This window comes from Salmo trutta, chromosome 15 (genome assembly GCF_901001165.1).
Source record: "Salmo trutta chromosome 15, fSalTru1.1, whole genome shotgun sequence".
Lineage (NCBI taxonomy): Eukaryota > Metazoa > Chordata > Actinopteri > Salmoniformes > Salmonidae > Salmo > Salmo trutta.
This window is the reverse complement of record NC_042971.1, coordinates 29849678-29870577: the sequence shown is the minus strand read 5'-3', so window position 1 is coordinate 29870577 and position 20900 is coordinate 29849678. Positions and strand designations below refer to the sequence as shown.

Genomic DNA, 20900 nt, shown 5'->3' with positions numbered 1-20900 from the left:
TTTGTTTACAAACATTGGAGTAAAACAAGCTTAGCCTATATTTTAGGTTCTGATAGTGTAAGACTGTTGAACTAAGTTTATGAGGCATTTATAAGTTATATTGTTCAAGAATCAATAGGTACTTAAGCAATAATGCATGAGGGGTTGTGGTATATGGCCAATATGCCACAGCTAAGGGCTGTTCTTACGCACGACTCAACACAGAGTGCCTGGATTCAGCCCTTATCCGTGGTATATTGGCCATATACCACAACCCTCCGAGGTGCCTTAATGCTATAATAAACTGGTTATCAAAGTAATCAGAACCGTAAAAATACATGTTTTGTCATACCCATGGTCATACCCATGGTCTGATATACCACAACTGTCAGCCAATCAGCATTCAGGGCTCGAACCACCCAGTTTATAAATATCATGAATTTATAAGTTAAAAAAATGGTAGTCGCAAATGCAGATCGATCCTTTAAACTAGAGGGAGGAGTGCCCCCTACTGGCTCATTAAGAACTCTGCATTACAACTTTCCCAACGAGGTGCTGAGCCTTCTTTAGAATAACATTCTGCAAGGTAAATCCATTACCTTCATTTGAAAGAACATCGTTATTTGTGTTTTTCTACAAGTGCTTGCCTAATATACCATAGGTAAAATAATAACCTCACCAATTTTGTTCATACTAATTTATAATTTCCAGCATTGCACACCCTTATAACTCAGTATGCAGCCCCAGTACGCTAGGTGGAGCTAAACTTTTTACGTACAAATCAATGTAAAAGAAGACAAACGTCATATTCGAAAGATGTCGGCGACCAGGGAAAAAGATGGTCGACCAGGGAAACCGTCAGGAAAGGAATCTCAACCTTTGATTATAGCCAAAACTCCGGCAGAGGAGCAGCGCCTTAAATTGGAGAGATTGATGAGAAACCCTGTAAGTGTCGGGGGGTTCTTTGAGGATATATTCAAATAGCTCATGTTTATCTCCACAGCCAGCAAGGCTAGCTAACGTTAGCGCCAACCGCAGTGAATCTGTGTTTACGCAGACAGTTAGAACATTGCCTGATTCACAGTCTGAGATTAATGGCATTCATTTGTTTGGAAAAATTCATCTCACAAGCCAGAATGTTGAATACTATTTTATTTCAACGTAACGTTACTGTGCCAGTTGTGTAGGCGGTTTGTCCTTTTGTTGGTAGGAATTTGAGAAAAATATCCACAGGAAAGTACAGTATCAATAAACCGACTTTTCCAAACGCTGGTAATGGTTTATATCACCTGTCACAAAGCAATGCAAACACGTGCATGTATTTACATGCGCAAATGTTTCAGGTGGTAAGGCACTTGAATACACTACCAGCGCTTTGAAAAGATTTCGTTAGTAGGTGGCGACAGGGAACTAGGGAGGTGACGAAGATGGCGGAAGTGGATGCTGAGTTCGAATTAAGCAGGAAGTCAGTAGTGACAACAGTAGTATCGAAAACTAACGAAACGGAATTTGTCTAAGATTGGAGTGCAGTAAATTATAATGAATTGCTTCTTGTTCGGATGCATATGTGGTTTCGAAAATGGAAAAGTGGAGTTTGTCAGAGTGACCTGAGCTATGTTCGAATACCTATACAAACTTACTGTATAGTACATACTTAATGAGTATATATTATTAGTTCATTTTAGTATACTGTAAACGAACGGTATCCTTTCAGTTGAGCATACTAGCGCTTCGCCTGTCTACAGGAAGTGTATTCTGTTGCTATGCAACCTTTTGCTCTCTTATTAGCATAACAAATTACTAGCTAGACTTCGAGTGTGTTTGTAAATTCAATCTGGAGTGCCAGAGTGTGCTTTGGGCGTTTGTAAATTCAGGGCGTTGTCAGATTATCTGTTCATAAATTCTGAGCGTTTCGCCCTCGGGGCGTGCTCTGGAAGAGTATGGTTGATCTGAGCGTTCTGACCTCAACTGCTTTGCTTTATCTTGGCCAGGTCGCAATTGTAAATGAGAACTTGTTCTCAACTTGCCTACCTGGTTAAATAAAGGTGAAATAAATAAAAATAAATAAAAAACTGCAGTCAAACACCCGAGCTAACTGGCTAATGTTGGCTCGCTTGCTGGCTACTTCCAGACACAAATGAGAGAACACCTCACTCTGACCATTTTACTTGCCCTAGCAGAGCTGGTTAGGCAGTTCATGTTATCCAGAGCGTTGGTGATTAACTGTGCTGCTGGCAACAATTTAATTAAGCTTTTTTGCCAATGTTTACTGACATCAGCCACATTCTACGATCGTTTGTAAATTAATCAGTTATTCTGCCTCTGGCAGTCAGACGAGAGTGCTCTGAAATCGGAGTAGATATTCAGATTGAATTTATGAACAGACCCGAATGACTATACCACTTAGCTAAGATATGAATGACGTGAATAATCAAGTCAATAAACGTTGGGTAGTTAGCATAAAGTAAATATACTGGCAAGTTCGATGTACTAGGAGCCAACAAATCTGAAAACTTTGTGAAGCCACACCCATTTCCGAAGAATTGCATTATGTGCCCTAAAAGCACGGAAATGTTGTCCATTTGCTTTTATACTTCGTATTTTGGCGAATGTAGGACCACATCCGGGACATTTTGGCATACTAACTCTTTCCATACTATGACCAATAAGCATACGACATACTCAATTTAAGTCACAAATAGTATGGTTAGTATGAGTTTTCCAACACAGCTCAGGAGTGGTAATATTTTGATTCATTTAATTTCTGAAGAGCAGAGGAAGATTGCAGTGGGCCTCAAAAGAATCAGGACAACAAAGGAGTCATCTCAGGGGTGACGAAGGATGTTCAGGTTGAATACCTGAAGAGAATTCCTGATGTGGTTGGTGCCCGGAGTCTGACCCGCTGGGTGAATGGAGAAAAAGAAAGTCTGTCGGTCCTGTTGTTTTTTGATAAAGAGCAAATACCCACGCATGTGAACCTTGGTTATGTAAGATATGCCGTAATAGCATTCATCCCTAAACCACTGCAGTGTAAGAATTGTAAAGGATTTGGCCATGTTTCAAGTGTGTGCAGATGAACAGAGTATACTGAAGAACGGTGTGTAAAAGGATGACGTTGTTGCAATTGTGGTGGGGATCATAATCCCCAATTCCTGGAGTGCCCTGTAAGAGTGAAGGAAATTGAGGTGGCAAAAGTCAGAGCGGTCAATTGAATCTCCTATGCAGAGGTGTTTTAAAAGAATTGAGAAAACAAGTGATGCTAGTGAAGATATGGTAGTGGATACACCACAGCCTGTTGTAAATGTTTGCTGCCAGACAAGAGACCCTGTGTGTTAAATTGATTTTGTGTTCATTGCCACAGTTAAACTGTACAGCACAAGTCTCAAAGAAGTCGAAACTGGACATTATTGTGGCTGTGGCAGAAATGTTTTTGGCACCAAAGGATTTTACATCTGAAGACTTGCAGGGGGTACTGGCGCTGGAAGACCCACCCTCCCAGGTTCCCCTTGAGCCTGTATAGGGATGTATTTATTTTTTAACAAAAGTTAGATTTTTTTTAAATGTATTTTGTTTCTGGTAGTTCAGTTTTTGGGGGGGAATCCTGTTTCCATCCCGCATAGTAGGTGGCAGGATGCACATTAAATTGTGTGATCGCCAATATACCATAAAAGAAGAAGCGCTTTAAAAAGTTGGTTTAATTATGCTTTCCTGTGGACATTTTATCACCACTTCCTTCCATCAAAAGGACCAACAGAATGGGCAACCATTAAAGTAAGTTTAAATATAATTTATTCAACATTCTGGCTTGTAGAGACTTTTAGAGTAACTTAATTCAGACTGAATGTCCATGGGGTAACCATGGTAAGTCGGATGTATTAGGCAAGCTAGAACAGTGAGTGACAATACTAGCTAGCTAATTATTGTAAAAATGAATACTCATGTATGTTTGTAGGATAAACCTGCTCCTATCCCAGACCGACCAAAAGAATGGAACCCTCGGGCTCCTCCGGAGTTTGTGCGGGATGTGATGGGTAAGCCTGCAAACTTTAGCTAAATACCTGTGGCGGATTAATTTGTGAATTATCAGGTAACGGCAAGGGCACGTGCAATACATTTTTTTGCAGCCAAAGAGTCGAGCGAGCTCTGCAAGAATTATGGTTATTTATCTTGCAAGACTCGTTATCTACGCACATACACACTATCACATTATTAGGTAGGCAATGGCATGTTGGCACAGTTCGGGCACTGGAAATCTTACCCCCTACTACTGAGTTGATTTTAATAAAAGCACTTTAAGCCCGCTGATGAGATGTGTAATGAATCTCCCCCTCCTCCAGGCTCCAGTGCAGGGGCTGGCAGTGGAGAGTTCCATGTGTACAGACACCTTCGCAGGCGAGAGTATCAGAGACAGGACTTCCTGGACAAGATGACTGAGAAGGTGGGGAGCAGACCTTATCGTTTCTCTTGGGAACCAATTTCTTTTAAACGGTGGGGTTCAGCAATAAACTCTTTCCTTTTTCTTGCAGCAAAAGATGGATTTGGACTATCTTGACAAGGTGTCAGATAACCAACAGGCAGCTGATGAAAGAACAGCCAAACGCAGGAAGAAAAGGTTGGTACATTAATCAAGGACCCACTAAAAATTAAATCTATAGAGCTTATTGCTTTTATTCTCTGCTGTAAACTTTAAACTGGCTGGTTTGTTACTTTACACGTTTGTGCATTTCAGGGAAAAGCTGAAGCACAAGAAGCTTATGGCAAAGAAAGCCAAGCAGGAAGCCAACAATGTTGACGGTAAATTAAACAAATAATATTTAAGTGATGGATTTCATTGAAACATGTCCCCTTCAGACTTTTAAGTGTGCCGAAAGAGCAAGTCAACTACTTGTGCTGCTATGGCCAGTGCAGGAGCCAAATTGTACTCGCATATTATGCTACAGCAGGGTTTTTCTGGATCAGAAAGGGGCTTAGGTGGAGGGTGTGGCAATGGGCGTGGTCAGCCTGTCGGTGTTGCTGAATTTTAGAGACCCCCATCTTGGCGGTGTAGAGACATTTTTGTAATTTTAAGCCAATTTCCTGCAATTCTACAAATTTATCCATGGAGCTGAGAGAGAATTTTCAGTTTTAAATAGGATTTCCTGTGATTCTACATATTCTGCCATGAAGCTAAGAGAAGATTTTGCTGTTTTTAAAGCTAATTTCCTTAAATTCTATGCCTTTTGCCATGGCTAATGCTTTATTTTGCTCAAACATGATAACAAAATCAATATTGCTAAATTCATTGTTTTTGGAATTTTAAATTCTCCCATCTAGCTTTTATTTAGGTGATTGTTGTCAAAGATAATAAAAAAATAGGTCAATTGTCTTTTTAAGTAACTTTACAGTGCATTCGGAAAGTATTCAGAACCCTTGACTTTTTCCACATTTTGCTATGTTACAGCTTTATTCTAAAATTGATTAAATAGTTTTCCTCTCATCAATCTACCCCATAATGACAAAGCAAAAACTGATTTATTACATTTACATAAGTATTCAGACCCTTTATTCAGTACTTTGTTGAAGCACCTTTGGCAGCGACTATAGCCTTGTGACTTCTTAGCACACCTGTATTTGGGGTGTTTCTCCCATTCTTCTCTGCAGATCTTCTCAAGCTCTGTCAGGTTGGATAGGGAGTGCCGTTGCACAGCTATTTTCAGGTCTCTCCAGAGATGTTCCATCGGGTTCAAGTCCGGTCTCTGGCTGGGCCACTCAAGGACATTGAGACTTGTCCTGAAGTCACTCTTGCATTGTCTTGGCTGTATGCTTTGGGTCATTGTCTTGATGGAAGGTGAACATTCACCCCAGTCTGAGAACCTGCTCCAGAGCGCTCAGTATTTCATCAAGGAGCTCTTTGTACTTTGCTCTGTTCATCTTTCCCTCGATCCTGACTAGTCTCCCAATCCCTGCTGCTGAAAAACATCCCCACAGCATGATGCTGCCACCACCGTGCTTCACCGCAGGGATGGTGCCAGGTTTCCTCCAGATGTGGCATTCAGGCCAGATAGTTCAATCTTGGTTTCATCAGACCAAAGAACCTTGTTTTTCATGGTCTGAGAGTCCTTTAGGGGCTATTTGGCAAGCTCCAAGCGGGCTGTTATGTGCCTTTTACTGAGGAGTGGCTTCCGTCTGGCCACTCTACCATAAAGGCCTGATTGGTGGAGTGCTTCAGAGATGGAAGAACCTTCCAGAAGGACAACCATTTCCACAGAGGATCTCTGGAGCTCTGTCAGTGACCATCGGGTCCTTCCTGACCAAGGCCCTTCTCACCATATTGCTCAATTTGGCCGGGCGGCCAGCTCTAGGAAGAGTCTTGGTGGTTCCAAACCTCTTCCATTTAAGAATGATGGAGGCCACTGTGTTCTTAGGGACCTTCAATGCTGCAGACATTTTTTTGGTACCCTTCCCCAGATCTGTGCCTCGACACAATCCTGTCTCGGAGCTCTACGGACAATTCCTTTGACCTCATGGCTTGGTTTTTGCTCTGACACACACTGTCAACTGTGGGACCTTGTATAGACAGGTGTGTGCCTTTCCAAATCATGTCAAATCAATTGAATTTACCACAGGTGGACTCCAAGTTGTAGAAACATCTTCAAGGATGATCAATGGAAACAGGATGCACCTGAGCTCAATTTTGAGTCTACTAGCAAAGGGTTTGAATACTTATGTATTCGGAAGGTTGCCTAGTGGTTAGAGCATTGGGCCAGTAACGAAAAGGTTGGTGGATCGAATCCCAGAGCTGACATGGCCCCTGAACAAGGCAGTTAACCCACTTCCTAGGCAGTCATTGTAAATAAGAATAAGAACTGACTCGCCTAGTTAAATAAAGGTAAAAAAAAAGGTATTTCTGTTTTCTATTTGCAAACATTTCTGAGAACCTGTTTTTGCTTTGTTATTATGGGATATTGTGTGTAGACTGATTGAGGACATTTGTGACCGACTGGCTCAAATATATATATATATATCTTTTTACATTGGATAAAAGCAGAGACTCAGAGCTACAACATGTTATATCATACACAGTTGAGGAACAATGGGAAAGTAATTTTGCTTTTGAGAAAATGGAATTTGAATGTTTTGGTTCTACTATTGGAGAGCCCTTCTTTGTGTACCCCCATTCTGCACTGTTCACATCCTCTTAAGCTTTAGCCCCACCCTTCTCTTTAAAGCACCCAAGCTAACTTGCTAGCTGTTTCCAGAAATGTTAAGTGCGAGAGAACAGCTCACTGAATGTTACTCGACCTAGCAGAGCTGGTTAGGCTATTTTCATGTTATCCAAAGCGTTGGTGACTAACTGTGCTGCTGGCAACAATTTAATTACGCGTTTTTGCCAACGTTTACTGACACTGGCCACATTCAACGGGTGTTGAGCGTTTGTAAATCATCAGTTATTCTGCGCTCTCTGGCACACTCAGACGAGAGTGCTCTGAAATCGGAGTGGATGGCCAACATGAATCTGCATGTAGCTAACCAACCAGGTTTAATGTAAGCTAGCTAACATTGGGCTATAGCTAGCCAGCCAAATAGCTGAGATACGAATAATAATGTCATACACATAATACACATTTAGCTAAAGTTAGCTAGCTAGCTAGCTAAACAATGAACAATCACAACTCATGACAATTCTGCATGAATCTGCAGGTAATTAACCAACCAGGTTCAATGTTAGCGAGCCAACATTAGGCTAGCCAAGCAAATGGCTCTTTCTGTCAATTTTAAACTTGTAATATCTGAAAATGTAGCTAGCTAGACTCTTACCCATACATCATTCATGGTTGGACGCGTCTCCTGTCGGATGCCATTGTTGCCCGTACTTTGAAGATGTAATCCGGAGACAGGTGTTTTCTCAATCTCCTTAGCTATCATACTTGAATTACACTGATTTTTGAAAAACTCAGTCCACCAGAAAGTGGAGAGCAACACTTGTGTAGTTTTAGTACACAATACATTTTTTTTTAAAGCCGCGTTAGACAGGATTACCTAGACATGTTTTTTTTCATGTCTCATGGAATGTAGGCTTACAATGAACAGCATTTTTTGGGGGGAACATTACTCCCAACCCATAGGAATCCCCACCCAGTTGACATTAAAATGGCAGAAGCCCTCAATGGTATTGTCCATGCCAAAATGGATATAACTCCTCTAGAGCCCTCTTTCTACCTTTATGGTGTAAAGTGATGTGGGAGGGGAAACATAATCCAAAGACACTTCTATGAGTGGTCTGATGCATTTGTTAGATTACGAGCATTTAAGTGCAACATTGGTAGCGATGGATTTGGAAAACAGCTTAGGTTGAACACTAAACCCGGCCCAGTACAGTTTCTTAGTGGAAAATGGTAAAGGTTGTAAGTTATGGCAGCAGAGACTGATTTTTAGATTGTCCCCTCTGTTTAGATTCTGAGAAGTCCTCCTCCAGCGGTGAAGAGGATGACCAGGAGAGGGAGGCTGATGATGATGCAGAGGCACCCAGCTTCGTCATGGGGAAGAGGTGAATGCCTGCCACCGGGTCATGAGACACGCTTCAGGAAGAAATTGAACAGGGGGGTCAATATCTAATACCTGTTTAGAAATCAACACAGCCCAGCTTTTATCAATGTCATGGACTCCATAGACATCTGAGAGAGAACAAAGGGAGATGAGCCTCTGTTAGGGAACTGACATTCTTCCAAACTCATGTTTGTAGTTTAGAGCAGTGTTACCTGGCCCTGGTCCTCGGGTACCGCCAACAGTACACATTTTTTTGTTGTAGCCCTGGACAAACACACCTCATTCAACTCATTGAGGGCTTGATGATTAGTTGACAAGTTGAAACAGGTGTGCTTGTCAAGGGTTACAATAAAAATGTACTGTTGGGGGTACTCAAGGAACAGGGTTGGGAAACACTGGTTTTAGAGGACCTCGTTCCAATTCAGTGAATCGAGGTTGACAAAGCTGGGTTTCGCATTTATTAGGCACAAAACAGAAGGAAACTGACTGAAACAGGGAGGGAATACCTGAACTTGAAATGCTCCTATAAGAAATACATATTTTTGACTTCTGTTGCAAAACCTTTTGCTACAGTGTGCCCTAATGAATGCAATGATACAGGTGTCTCTCATTTGAAATATTTTCATTTTTTGTGGTAGTATAATTGCTCACTTGTTTATTTTTTTTATACTGTACTTGTGTATATATTTTTAATAAACATCTGGGAAGAATAAGGCCTATATTTGCTGTATTTTCCTCCTGTAGAATCTTCTGGAATAGTTTATTACTATATGATAGCCCAATTTCATAAGCCATACATTTACTTAAGGACAAGCATGGTTAAGCAATTTTCACAGTGCTGATCAGGACATAACTCCCATAAGGGTCACTCTCCACTCGTGAAATGAATTTGGGGAAGGATAATGCATTTCTTTGAGTATTTGTTCTAAGAGGAAAGCAGATGCTTGTATTAGGATTTTTATGAAGAAGTGCTTGCAGTAATAACCTGGGTAAAACATGGATCTGCAATTACTTTACCAGGAAGCAATCATTGCAGGGTATGTTGTAATTTTTATTGCATGTGTCTTGTTCATCCAATGACATACAGTACCAGTAAAAATGTTGGTCACCTACTATTTCAAGGGTTTTGCTTTTTTTTAAACTATTTTCTACATTGTCAAACTATGAAATTACATATGGAATCATTTAGTATCCAAAAAGTGTTAAACAAATCAAAATGAGATTCTTCAAAGTATTCTCTGGAATGCTTTTCCAACAGTCTTGAAGGAGTTCCCACATATGCTGAGCACTTGTTGGCTGCTTTTCCTTCACTCTGCAGTCCAACTCATCCCAAACCATCTCAATTGGGTTGAGGTCAGGTGATTGTGGAGGCCAGGTCATCTGATGCAGCACTCCATCACTCTCTTGGTCAAATAGCCTTTACGCAGCCTGGAGGTGTGTTGGGTCATTGCTCTGTTGAAAAACAAATGATACTCCTACTAAGAGCAAACCAGATGGGATGGTGTGGCAATGCTGGTTAAGTGTGCGCTGAATTCTAAATAAAATCACCAACTGTGAAGCACATCACACCTCTTCCTCCATGCTTCATGGTGGGAACCACACATGCGGAGATCATCCGTTCACCTACTCTGCATCTCACAAAGACACGGCATCTGGAACCAAAAATCTCAAATTTGGACTCATCAGAGCAAGGGACATATTTCCACCTGTCTAATGTCCATTGTTTGTGATACTTGGCCCAAGCAAGTCTCTTCTTCTTATTGGTGTCCTTTAGTAGTGGTTTCTTTGCAGCAATTCAACCATGAAGGCCTGATTCATGCAGTCATTGTAAGTAAGAATTTCTTCTTAACTGACTTGCCTAGTTAAGTAAAGATTAAAAAAAAAAAAAAGTTTATATTGAGATGTCTGTTACTTGAACTCTGAAGCATTTATTTGGGCTACAATCGGAGGTGAGGTTAACTCTAATGAACTTATCCTCTGCAGCAGAGGTAACTCTGGGTCTTCCTTTCCTGTGGTGGTCCTCATGAGAGCCAGTTTCATCATAGTGCTTGATGGTTTTTGCGACTGCACTTGAAAGTCCTTGAAATGTTCCAGATTGACTGACCTTCATGTCTTAAAGTAGTGATGGACTGTTGTTTCTCTTTGCTTATTTGAGCTGTTCTTGCCATAATATGGACTTGGTCTTTTACCAAATCGGGCTATCTTCTGTATACCACCCCTACCTTGTCACAACTGATTGGCTCAAACGCATTAAGAAGGAAAGAAATTCCACAAATGAACAATGCACACCGGTTAATTGAAATGCCTTCCGAGTGACTACCTCATGAAGCTGGTTGATAAAATGCCAAGTGTGCAAAAATGTCAAGGAAAAGGGTGGCTACTTTGAAAAATCTCAAATATAAAATCTTTTGATTTATTACACTTTTTTGGTTACTACATGATTCCATATGTTATATCATAGTTTTTATGTCTTCACTATTATTCTACATTGTAAAAAATCATTTTTTTTAAAAAAAAAACCCTGGAATGAGTACTTGGTGTCCAAACTTTTGAATGGTACTGTATAAGGAATAGGTCTCAACTTCTCTACTGCACTCTAAGTTTACAACATAACATTCTATTTAGATTGTTCCTATTCTAAGATTTTTAAAAAGTAAGCTTAATCTTATTTCCACTTTTATCAAGTCTAGACTTTTCACAAACTCTCCGAAGTGGGTTGTTGCTCTAGAGTTGCAGCAGTGCAGTTGACAATGTAAACAACACCGGCCTATATTTATGAAGCTGTCTGAATGTCTTGTTTACAGTCTCAACGCATTGTGTTTGTAGTCAAATGAAAGTCAAATGTTATGTCACATTATTTTTAGACTAGCAAGTGAAATGCTTACTAAAGGTCCTTTTCCAACAATACAGAGTTAAAGAAAATAAAAATAGTGACACGAGGAATATATACAGTGAATAACAACTAGTAAAAATAACAAGGCTATATACAGGGAGTACCAGCACCAAGTTGATGTTCAAGGTTACGAGGTAATTGAGGTAGCTATGTACATATAGGTAGGGGTAAAATGAGTAGGCAACAGGATAGATAATAGACTGAGCTGTAGCAGAAGGGTATATGGTGAGTGTGTGGCGTCAGTATGCGTGTGTGGGCGTATGTAGTGTGTGTGGGCGTATGTAGTGTGTATGGGTAGAGACCAGTGTGAGTCGGTGCAAGAGAGCTAGTTAAGTAAATGCAGGTAGTCCGGGTAGCTATTTAGCAGCCTGGTTTAGCAGTCTTATTGCTTGGGGGTAGAAGCTGTTCATGGTCCTCTTGGTTCCAGACTTGGTACACTGGTACTGCTTGCCGTGCTTGGGTGGCTGGAGTCGTTGATCATTTTTTGGGGGCCTTTGTCACCGCTGGGTATAGAGGTCCTGGATGGCAGGGAGCTCGGCCCCAGTGATGTACTGGGCTGTACTCGTCACCCTCTTGTGTTCAGGTGCCTTGCAGTTGCCGTACCAAGCGGTGATGCAGCCAGTCAAGATGCTCTCAATGGTGCAGCTGTATAACTTTTTTGAGGATCTGCTGGGAGCTGTGCTGGACTGGTGAGGCACACAGGGACAGAACCTAACAATGGGTAGTTAGTGGGGTTAATTTCAGTAAATGCAAAGCAACAAAAATGACATTGTGAATTTCTAAGTTATACCAGGTTGTACAGCCCATTACATATCCTTTACCAACTAATGTCTCATCTTGAGGTGTGTCTGTTTTTGACTTCAGTTATGGCTCTTCCAAAGACCAGATAGAGATGTCGACTTCTGCACATAGCCCTTGGATCACAAATTACAACACACACCACCTTAGTAACTACTACAGCAATGTCCATTAAGGAAAATACACTTTGCTTTACAATGAAGGCATAACATGTCTTTTCTTTTCTAAAAAAAAGTGATCACTACAGTTTTACATAGCTGATAAAATCAGGTTTGTCTCATTTTGAAAAACACCCTAAACCGTTTAATATGTTTCAATTCCTACAAGTGTTATAATTTGACTTACAAAGGATAACCTTTGAAGGTGTGAACATATGTTTGTAATAAAAACTGAAGACTAATAACTATGAATAGTTCTGCAGGTATATTTACAGATTCTCAAACTTTGACATAATGATTGTTTCTTACACCTGTCCGTTTACAATGTAATAAACCACATCTCTGGAGAAATGAATTAACAATTGAGTAACTGGTTAAATCCTGCCAAGAATATGTCAAAGGAATATTCACCTGAATTAAATAATAGTCAACATGGGCTGTGCCATGAGGTTTTTGTGTATTAAGAAAATTAAACAAAAGAGTAGGCATGTCTAGGCGTGCAAAACACCTGTAGCAAATACCACAAACGGTTTCAATCAGGAATAACCACACACACCCATACAGACCAACCTGTGTTTGATTCATTCTCTTTTAAAAAGGGATGGGTAGGGAATCTATTTAGGAACGGTTCACATCAGCTAAGTTCAGTCACTTTCCCAGGAGCAGTGAGCAACATACAGCATACCAAAGTGTTCGAAGAAATGGCATTACTATTTTATGTAGTGTTGTGCCTGTCTGTCTGGACAGGGTTGTGTCAAAGTAAGTGCATTTTTTCAGTTGTAATATTCACAATATGTCGAGTGTGAATAGTTTTTTTTTGTGGATTGTTAATGTTATTAATATCCAGGATGATCTTTCACATATGATCTTAAAGGTATTTACCTCCGTTTCAGTTATGCAAGTTATTATTTATTTAACCTTTATTTTGCCTGGGAGTCATGCTGAGACCAAGGTCTCTTTTACAGATGAGCCCTGTATCAAACATATACTTTAATATACACATCAATACAAGAAAAGCAAAACACAATCATATAAAACAAATCAATAAAAAGGTCCTCAATCAGCCCTAGAGGAACCAACCCTTCCAATTTTAGAGAGCTTTGGAGATAACTCCAGAAGTAAGGAAAAAAAAAACAGATTTAGTTAACTCAGTTGAGATCAAAGGGATCTCCAGAGCCATCCCTGAGACCTGGTATGATAGCTCATATGATTTTAAATCGATCATCATTGAAAACAAATCACAGCAATTAAAGGAAGTGTGGATTTGAAATTTGTTTTATGGCATTGAATTTAGGCTGCATGTAACTATTTTGCAAAGTTTTATGTCATTTGGAGTTCCTGTTGTGTATTCAGTCGGCTCCAGAGAAAGCATACGTGTCAGAGTTTTTGCTGAAAAACAGGTGGGTTCCATAAAACAAAATGTGCACTATAAGAGACCAACCTTTCTTCAGATTTAATGTGTGAAACTACAAAGCTGGCTCCACCAGTATTAGTCAGATGTGCTGAGTTTCTGCTGAACAACATTGCAGAAATGAGTCACTTAAATACAGCGTGGGAAACCTACTCACAATGTATGCTGTATGGAACACTTATAATATTGGGAGGAGACTTAATTACTAGGTGTAGTTTTCAGATCCAATTGGCAAGACTGAACTTCAGTAGTGTGACGTCTCATATGTTGCACATTAACCTGACCTCCCTCACTGGTTTAGACAGTATTGAGAAATTGGGCCAAGATGACAGATGTGCCATTTCAATTAAATATATTGATGCAAAGTTGGAAAGAAAGTCCATAACATTGGGCCTGGATTTTTATTCAACCGTCAAGCAGTTTCACTCGACACACCCGAAATGTGTGTTGGAACATTTCAGGTAAAAGAAGAATCTGTAAAAACAAAGAACGGAAACAGTTCTCTAGAAAAGAAAACGTTCTCTTTCATTGTAATGATCAAATGATCAATAGATTTTGGGAATAGTCCAAATGTTTTTTTCTTTGTCCTTTCACAGTACAAGTCACCAACACTCCTGCAATAACCCCTTCCAGCTTGGCTGCGAAACTGACCTCTAATTCAGTGATACTGACGTCCCCAAGTTGTTACTTCAACGATCTGGGCAATTTGTCCTGCAATTCTACAACTACCTGTGAAATATGGCTCGTTTCGGCCATAGATACAGGTACTGGAATTCTCTGCATTTGATAGGAAATATAAAACCAAATGGCATACAGGAAGAGCAATTGAACATTCTTCCGTCTTTGATTTATAAAGAAAAAGACATGCAATGTCAAAATGTTATAACGTTTTGGTGCACCAAAGTAGATACAGTATGTTGTACTTCACATACAGAACAAAGACAAAGAAAGCACAGTATTGCATTTTTGTTATTTCTTATTCTACAACCTTGTTACATTTCAACAGGAGTCAGCAATTATGATGCCGACAAGAAAATGCCCTACATTGACACCCTCTCTCCTTATCCAACCGCCTTCTCTTCCAACACCTCAAAGAAATACTTCCTGACCAAGTTGGGGCTTCAGAAAGCCTACCCCTGCCCCATCGTCGCTGGAACAGGCTACTTCAGGGTTGGCTCTGACGGTAACTGCTCCACTCCGAACTGTAATGGAATATTGCCTGTTGGCTCCACTGCCAGGTCAGAACCCCTCCTTCACCCCAGTGCATTGACTTTGGATCTAAGTTGAAGTACCATTGTGTTAATTCAATGCAACCAACCTAAATTATGTTCTTCCACTATTTCAGATTTAAGTATGTTTTTATCAACCCAGCGAACAAAACAGTTGTTGCGGAGAGTTTGTGGTCCAACAACATCACTCTTTACTCTTGTAAGGAAGTCCCATTATATTTTCTGAATCTACAGTACTCAGTAAATCAGAAATGTCCATGTACCTCTGCTAAATGTAAAAACAACATCATTGTCTATTCCTCCAGTGAAAGACCCTGAAAAAATTGATAATGGCTTTGCTGGAAGGTCTGCGGCCATGATTGTCATAACAGCTATCCTGTGTTCCTTCCTGGCCTTGCTGCTGCTTCTATTGCTCATCATGCTGATCTATGTCCTGTGAGTCAAATTACCTACCGCCTTTCCCAGTTAAACTTCATAGACATAGGGTTCATAGACACAATGTTCATTTCCATAGTCGGCTACTTAGCATGTATCTAATAGGCTACTTGACATTCATTGATTTCTCCAACCCTCTATGTCCTCTGCAGTTGCTGTCGGAAGGAGAAACAGGAAATCCAAGTTCCAGGATCAGTGCGCACGTATGACACTCACAACCTGAAGGAGCCTTCCCCCTATGTAAACCGTGCTTATGAGGATGAGCCACAGAGACCCACAGCCACTAGCCCCATTAGGCTCAAGAGCTACACTGACTATGATTTGAAAAAACCAGCCACAGAATTGTAGTAAGTGTTTATGAGAGGAAAATGTTGCACTTACTGGTTCTATGATATTAAGGCTGGGAGTTTGATAGCTATTTAGAGGTCTAATTTTGTTGCTTCATTTAAAATAGCTGGAGTCGAGTCCTATGTTTAAAATACTATGTTAAATTCACGTTATAGGCTACATTTATTTGTAGGCAATGACTTGTGTCATGAATATAATCTATTTAGACAAAAAAAATGCAATTGAGTGTACCAAGCTAATCAAAACTCAATTTTGTAACCATATATTTATATATTTTTTTTCCTTTTTACAATAATCAAAATAGAAAGAGAAGTTCATAACTCAATTTCTCTAACATCTCCTATATGCTGTCATCATTGCTGTGTAGTGTGTAAATCGGTCATTCTATGAAAATGAACATTAAAAAAATATAAATATAAAATATTTTTTTACCAAACGTTGTCAGATAATAGCTAACCCCTTAACATTTTAAATCAACATAAATGACAGCTGGGGGTGACGCCTGTGCTGAAAGGACTAGTAATAAAGGACTGCTAACCTACAAAGCATTACACAGGCTTGCTTCTACCTATCTCTCCGATTTGGTCCTGCTGTATATACCTACACGTACGCTAAGGTCATAAGATGCAGGCCTACCCTGCTGGTCATCTTTGATCTCCATCCGGCACAGCCAGAAGAGGACTGGCCACCCCTCAGAGCCTGCCTGGTTCCTCTCTAGGTTTCTTCCTAGGTTCCTGCCCTTCTAGGCAGTTTTTCCTAGCCACCATGCTTCTACATCTGCATTGCTTGCTGTTTAGGGTTTTAGGCTGGGTTTCTGTATAGCACTTTGTGACATCTGCTGATAGTAAGAAGGGCTTTATAAATAAATGTGATCGATTGACTAGTAAAGCCCCAGTGCACTACTTTTGTGAAAAAAATTAAAACTAAATGTATTCAAGTGTTTACCAGAATTCTTATTTTTTTTGGGGGGGGGGGGGGGGGGGGGGGTTCGATCAGTTTTAATGTTGCAGATAGATTGTGGCTTCCATTAATGCATAATTTCCAATTCCCCATATATTTTTTGTAAATGTATTTTTAAATTTATATTTTTCTTTATTATTTTGCCCTAACCCTACCATCCCTCCCCTAATTAGAGTAAACTAATGGACAACAACACTTAGGCTTCTACTTCCAGCTTATACATACTATATACACACTTTACAGACACAGTATACTTTACAATAGTTATCTTTTGTTTGTTTTTATTCCCATCCTACAGCTCCACTCAACCCATCCCTCCCATCTATCTCTGAACACCATCCAGTTTTTATTTCTATGTGCCATATATTTTAAACTCTGCTGTGATGTTCCACAAAAGTTCTGGACCTTTCTATTCACATAGATTCTACATATTGTAAATTTAAAAAAAAAATTGTTGCTAAAAGGTATTATTATATTATTGATAGTCAATCTATGACTTTTTAGGGCTCCTGGGTGGAGCAGCGGTCTAAGGCACTGCATCTCAGTGCAAGAGGCATCACTACTGGTCCTCCCATTTTTGGGGCCATTTAAAGCACATTTCTACATAATTCTTTATGACACATGGCCCTTCTAGCCATCTCTATTTAGAAAAACAAAAGTAAGCAAAAATGTCCACAGACATCAAGTGTCATAATGGTGGGTGTAGCTGGTGTATGCAGCCAGGCGCAGGAGAGCAGAGAATTGGGAGCAACGTAACTTTACTCAGAATAATGAATGGTGCAAGGTAAAGCACTACACTTGCCCAAACACAAACACACAAACATCAACTTTTACGCACGGGCAAAAAACAGCACCCGTCGAAATAACCAGTCACCAATATTACCGAACATGACAATAACAATCCCGCACAACACCATGGGGGAAACAGAGGGTTAAATACATGAACAATAATTAGGGGAATGAAAAACGGGTCTGTAGAAACAAAGACAAAACAAAAAGAAAATGAAAAGTGGACCAGCGATGGCTAGTAGACCGGCGACGCCGAGAGCCTCCCGAACCAGGAGAGGAACCGACTTTGGCTGAAGTCGTGACAGTACCCCCCCCCCCCCTTGACGCGTGGCTCCAGCAGCGCGCCGACGCCGGCCTCGGGGACGACCCGGAGGACGAGGTGCAGGGCGATCTGGATGGAGACGGTGGAACTCCCGCAGCATCGAAGGGTCCAACACGTCCTCCACCGGCACCCAGCATCTCTCCTCCGGACCGTACCCCTCCCACTCCATGAGGTACTGAAGGCCCCTCGCCTAACGCCTCGAGTCCAGTATGGACCGAACTGCATACGCCGGAGCCCCCCGGAACCTCCCGCACCTCAGATTCCTGGAGCGGACCAGCCACCACCAGCCTGAGGAGAGACACATGAAACGAGGGGTTAATACGGTAATCGGGGGGAAGCTGTAGCCTGTAACATACCTCGTTTATTCTCCTCAGGACTTTGAATGGCCCCACAAACCGCGGACCCAGCTTCTGGCAGGACAGGCGGAGGGGCAGGTTTCGGGTCGAGAGCCAGACCCGGTCCCCCGGTGCGAACACCTCACTGCGGTGGCTGCACTGCGCCAGCCTTCTGATGTCTCGCGGCCCGCTGAAGGTGCACATGAGCGGCGCCTAAACCAGTCGTCCACCGCAGGAACCTCGATCTGGCTCTGATGCCACGGCGGCAGAACCGGCTGGTACCCCAGTATGCACTGGAAGGGGGAGTTGTTAGTGGAGGAGTGGCGGAGCGAGTTTTGGGCCATCTCTGCCCAGGGTATGAACGCCACCCACTCCCCCGGCCGGTCCGGGCTAGAGGACCGCAGAAACCTACCCACATCCAGGTTCACTCTCTTCACCTGCCCGTTACTCTCAGGGTGGAAACCTGAGGTGAGGCTGACCGAGACCCCCAGACGTTCCATGAACACCCTCCAGACCCTTGACGTGAACTGGGGACCTCGATCAGATACTATGTCCTCAGGCACCCCGTAGTGCCAGAAGACGTGTGTGAACAGAGCCTCCGCAGTCTGTAGGGCCGTAGGGAGAACGGGCAAAGGGAGGTGACGGCAGGACTTACAAAACCGATCCACAATGACCAGGATCGTGGTGTTACCCTGTGAAGGTGGAAGATCCGTTAGGAAGTCCACCAACAGGTGTGACCACGGCCATTGTGGAATGGGTAAGGGTTGTAACTTCCCTCTGGGCAGGTGCCTAGGGGCCTTGCACTGAGCGCACACCGAGCAGGAGGAAACATAAACCCTCACATCCTTAGCCAAGGTGGGCCACCAGTACTTCCCACTAAGACAGCGCACTGTCCGACCGATGCCCGGATGACCAGAGGAGGGTGACGTGTGGGCCCAATAGATCAAACGGTTGCGGAGAGCAGACGGAACGTACAGACGCCCAGCTGGACACTGGAGGGGAGTGGGCTCTGCACGTAATGCCCGCTCGATGTCGGGCATTACGTGCAGAGAGTGTGATCCATGGACCGCTCCTCTGTGTCATACATCTGGGACAGTGCGTCTGCCTTAGCGTTCTGGGAACCTGGTCTGTAGGACAGGGTGAAGACAAAACGGGTAAAGAACATGGCCCACCTTGCCTGGCGAGGGTTCAGTCTCCTCGCCGCCCAGATGTACTCCAGATTGCGGTGGTCAGTCCAGATGAAAAAAAGGGTGTTTAGCCCCCTCAAGCCAATGTCTCCACGCCTTCAAGGCCATGACGACAGCCAACAACTCCGGTCCCCCACATCATAGTTTCGCTCCGCCTGGCTGAGTTTCTTCGAAAAGAAGGCACAGGGGCGAAGCTTTGGTGACGTACCTGAGCGCTGAGAGAGCACAGCTCCTATCCCAGCCTCGGACGCATCCACCTCCACTATGAACGCCAAAGGGGGATCCGGATGCGCCAGCACAGGATCCGAGGTAAACAGAGCCCTCATGTGACTAAAAGCCCTGTCCGCCTCAGCCGACCCCTGCAAATGCACCGGTCCCCCCTTCAGCAGTGAGGTAATAGGAGCCGCTACCTGACCAAAGCCCCGGATAAACCTCCGGTAGTAATTGGCAAACCCTAGGAACCGCTGCACTTCCTTTACCATGGTGGGAGTCAGCCAATTATGCACGGCTGAAATGCGGTCACTCTCCATCTCCACCCCTGATGTGGAAATGCAATACCCTAGGAAGGAGACGGCCTGCTGGAAGAACAGGCATTTCTCAGCCTTGACGTACAGGTCATGCTCCAACAGTCGTCCAAGTACCCTGCGCACCACGGACACATGCTTGGCGCATGTAATGGAGTATATCAGAATGTCATCGATATACACCACTACACCTTGCCCGTGCAGGTCCCTGAAAATCTTGTCTACAAAGGATTGGAAGACTGATGGAGCATTCATCAACCCGTACGGCATGACGAGGTACTCATAATGGCCTGATGTGGTACTGAACGCCGTCTTCCACTCGTCTCCCTCCCGGATACGCACCTGGTTGTACCCGCTCCTGAGATCCAGTTTAGTGAAGAAGCGCGCCCCGTGCATTGACTCAATCACCGTGGTGATAAGAGGTAGCGGGTAACTGTACCTCACCGTGATTTGATTGAGACCTCGATCAAGTCAATGCACGGGCGCAGACCTCCATCCTTCTTCTTCACAAAAAAGAAACTCGAGGAGGCAGGTGAAGTGGAGGGCAGAAAGTACCCATGCCCCAGAGATTCGGAGACATATGTTTCCATAGCCGCTGTCTCCTTTTGCGACAGGGGATACACGTGACTCCTGGGAAGTGCTGCATCTACCAGGAGATTTATCGCACAATCCCCCTGTCGATGGGGTGGTAATTGAGTCGCATTCTTTTTTACAGAAGGCGAGAGCCACATTGGCATATTCTGAGGGGATGCGCACGGTGGAGACCTGGTCTGGACTTTCCATCGTAGTAGCACCGACGTAAACCCCTAAACACCTCCGCGAGCACTTTCGTGACCACCCTGTGAGAGTCCTCTGTTGCCACGAAATAGTGGGGTCATGACAGGCCAACCAGGGTAAGCCCAGCACCATGGGAAACGCAGGAGAATCAATAAGGAAGAGACTGATTCTCTCCTTGTGACCCTCCTGCGTAACCATGCCCAGTGGAGCGGTGGCCTCCCTAAGTAGC

General features: G+C 42.7%; 2 protein-coding genes across 2 annotated transcripts; both read left to right on the top strand.

Moving 5' to 3' along the window:
- Positions 1 to 770: 770 nt before the first annotated feature.
- On the top strand, positions 771 to 9618 carry LOC115148773 (PRKR-interacting protein 1 homolog). Its single transcript, XM_029690993.1, has 6 exons — positions 771 to 924; positions 3932 to 4010; positions 4317 to 4417; positions 4506 to 4591; positions 4709 to 4773; positions 8413 to 9618. Exons 1-6 carry the CDS (start codon positions 796 to 798, stop codon positions 8508 to 8510), a joined length of 558 nt encoding a protein of 185 aa, XP_029546853.1. The 5' UTR covers positions 771 to 795; the 3' UTR covers positions 8511 to 9618.
- Positions 9619 to 12933: 3315 nt separating this feature from the next.
- On the top strand, positions 12934 to 16322 carry upk3b (uroplakin 3b). Its single transcript, XM_029690992.1, has 6 exons — positions 12934 to 13113; positions 14362 to 14529; positions 14772 to 15003; positions 15111 to 15193; positions 15300 to 15429; positions 15582 to 16322. The coding sequence occupies exons 1-6, from the start codon at positions 13056 to 13058 to the stop codon at positions 15775 to 15777; spliced, it is 867 nt and encodes a 288-aa protein (XP_029546852.1). The 5' UTR covers positions 12934 to 13055; the 3' UTR covers positions 15778 to 16322.
- Positions 16323 to 20900: the final 4578 nt, after the last annotated feature.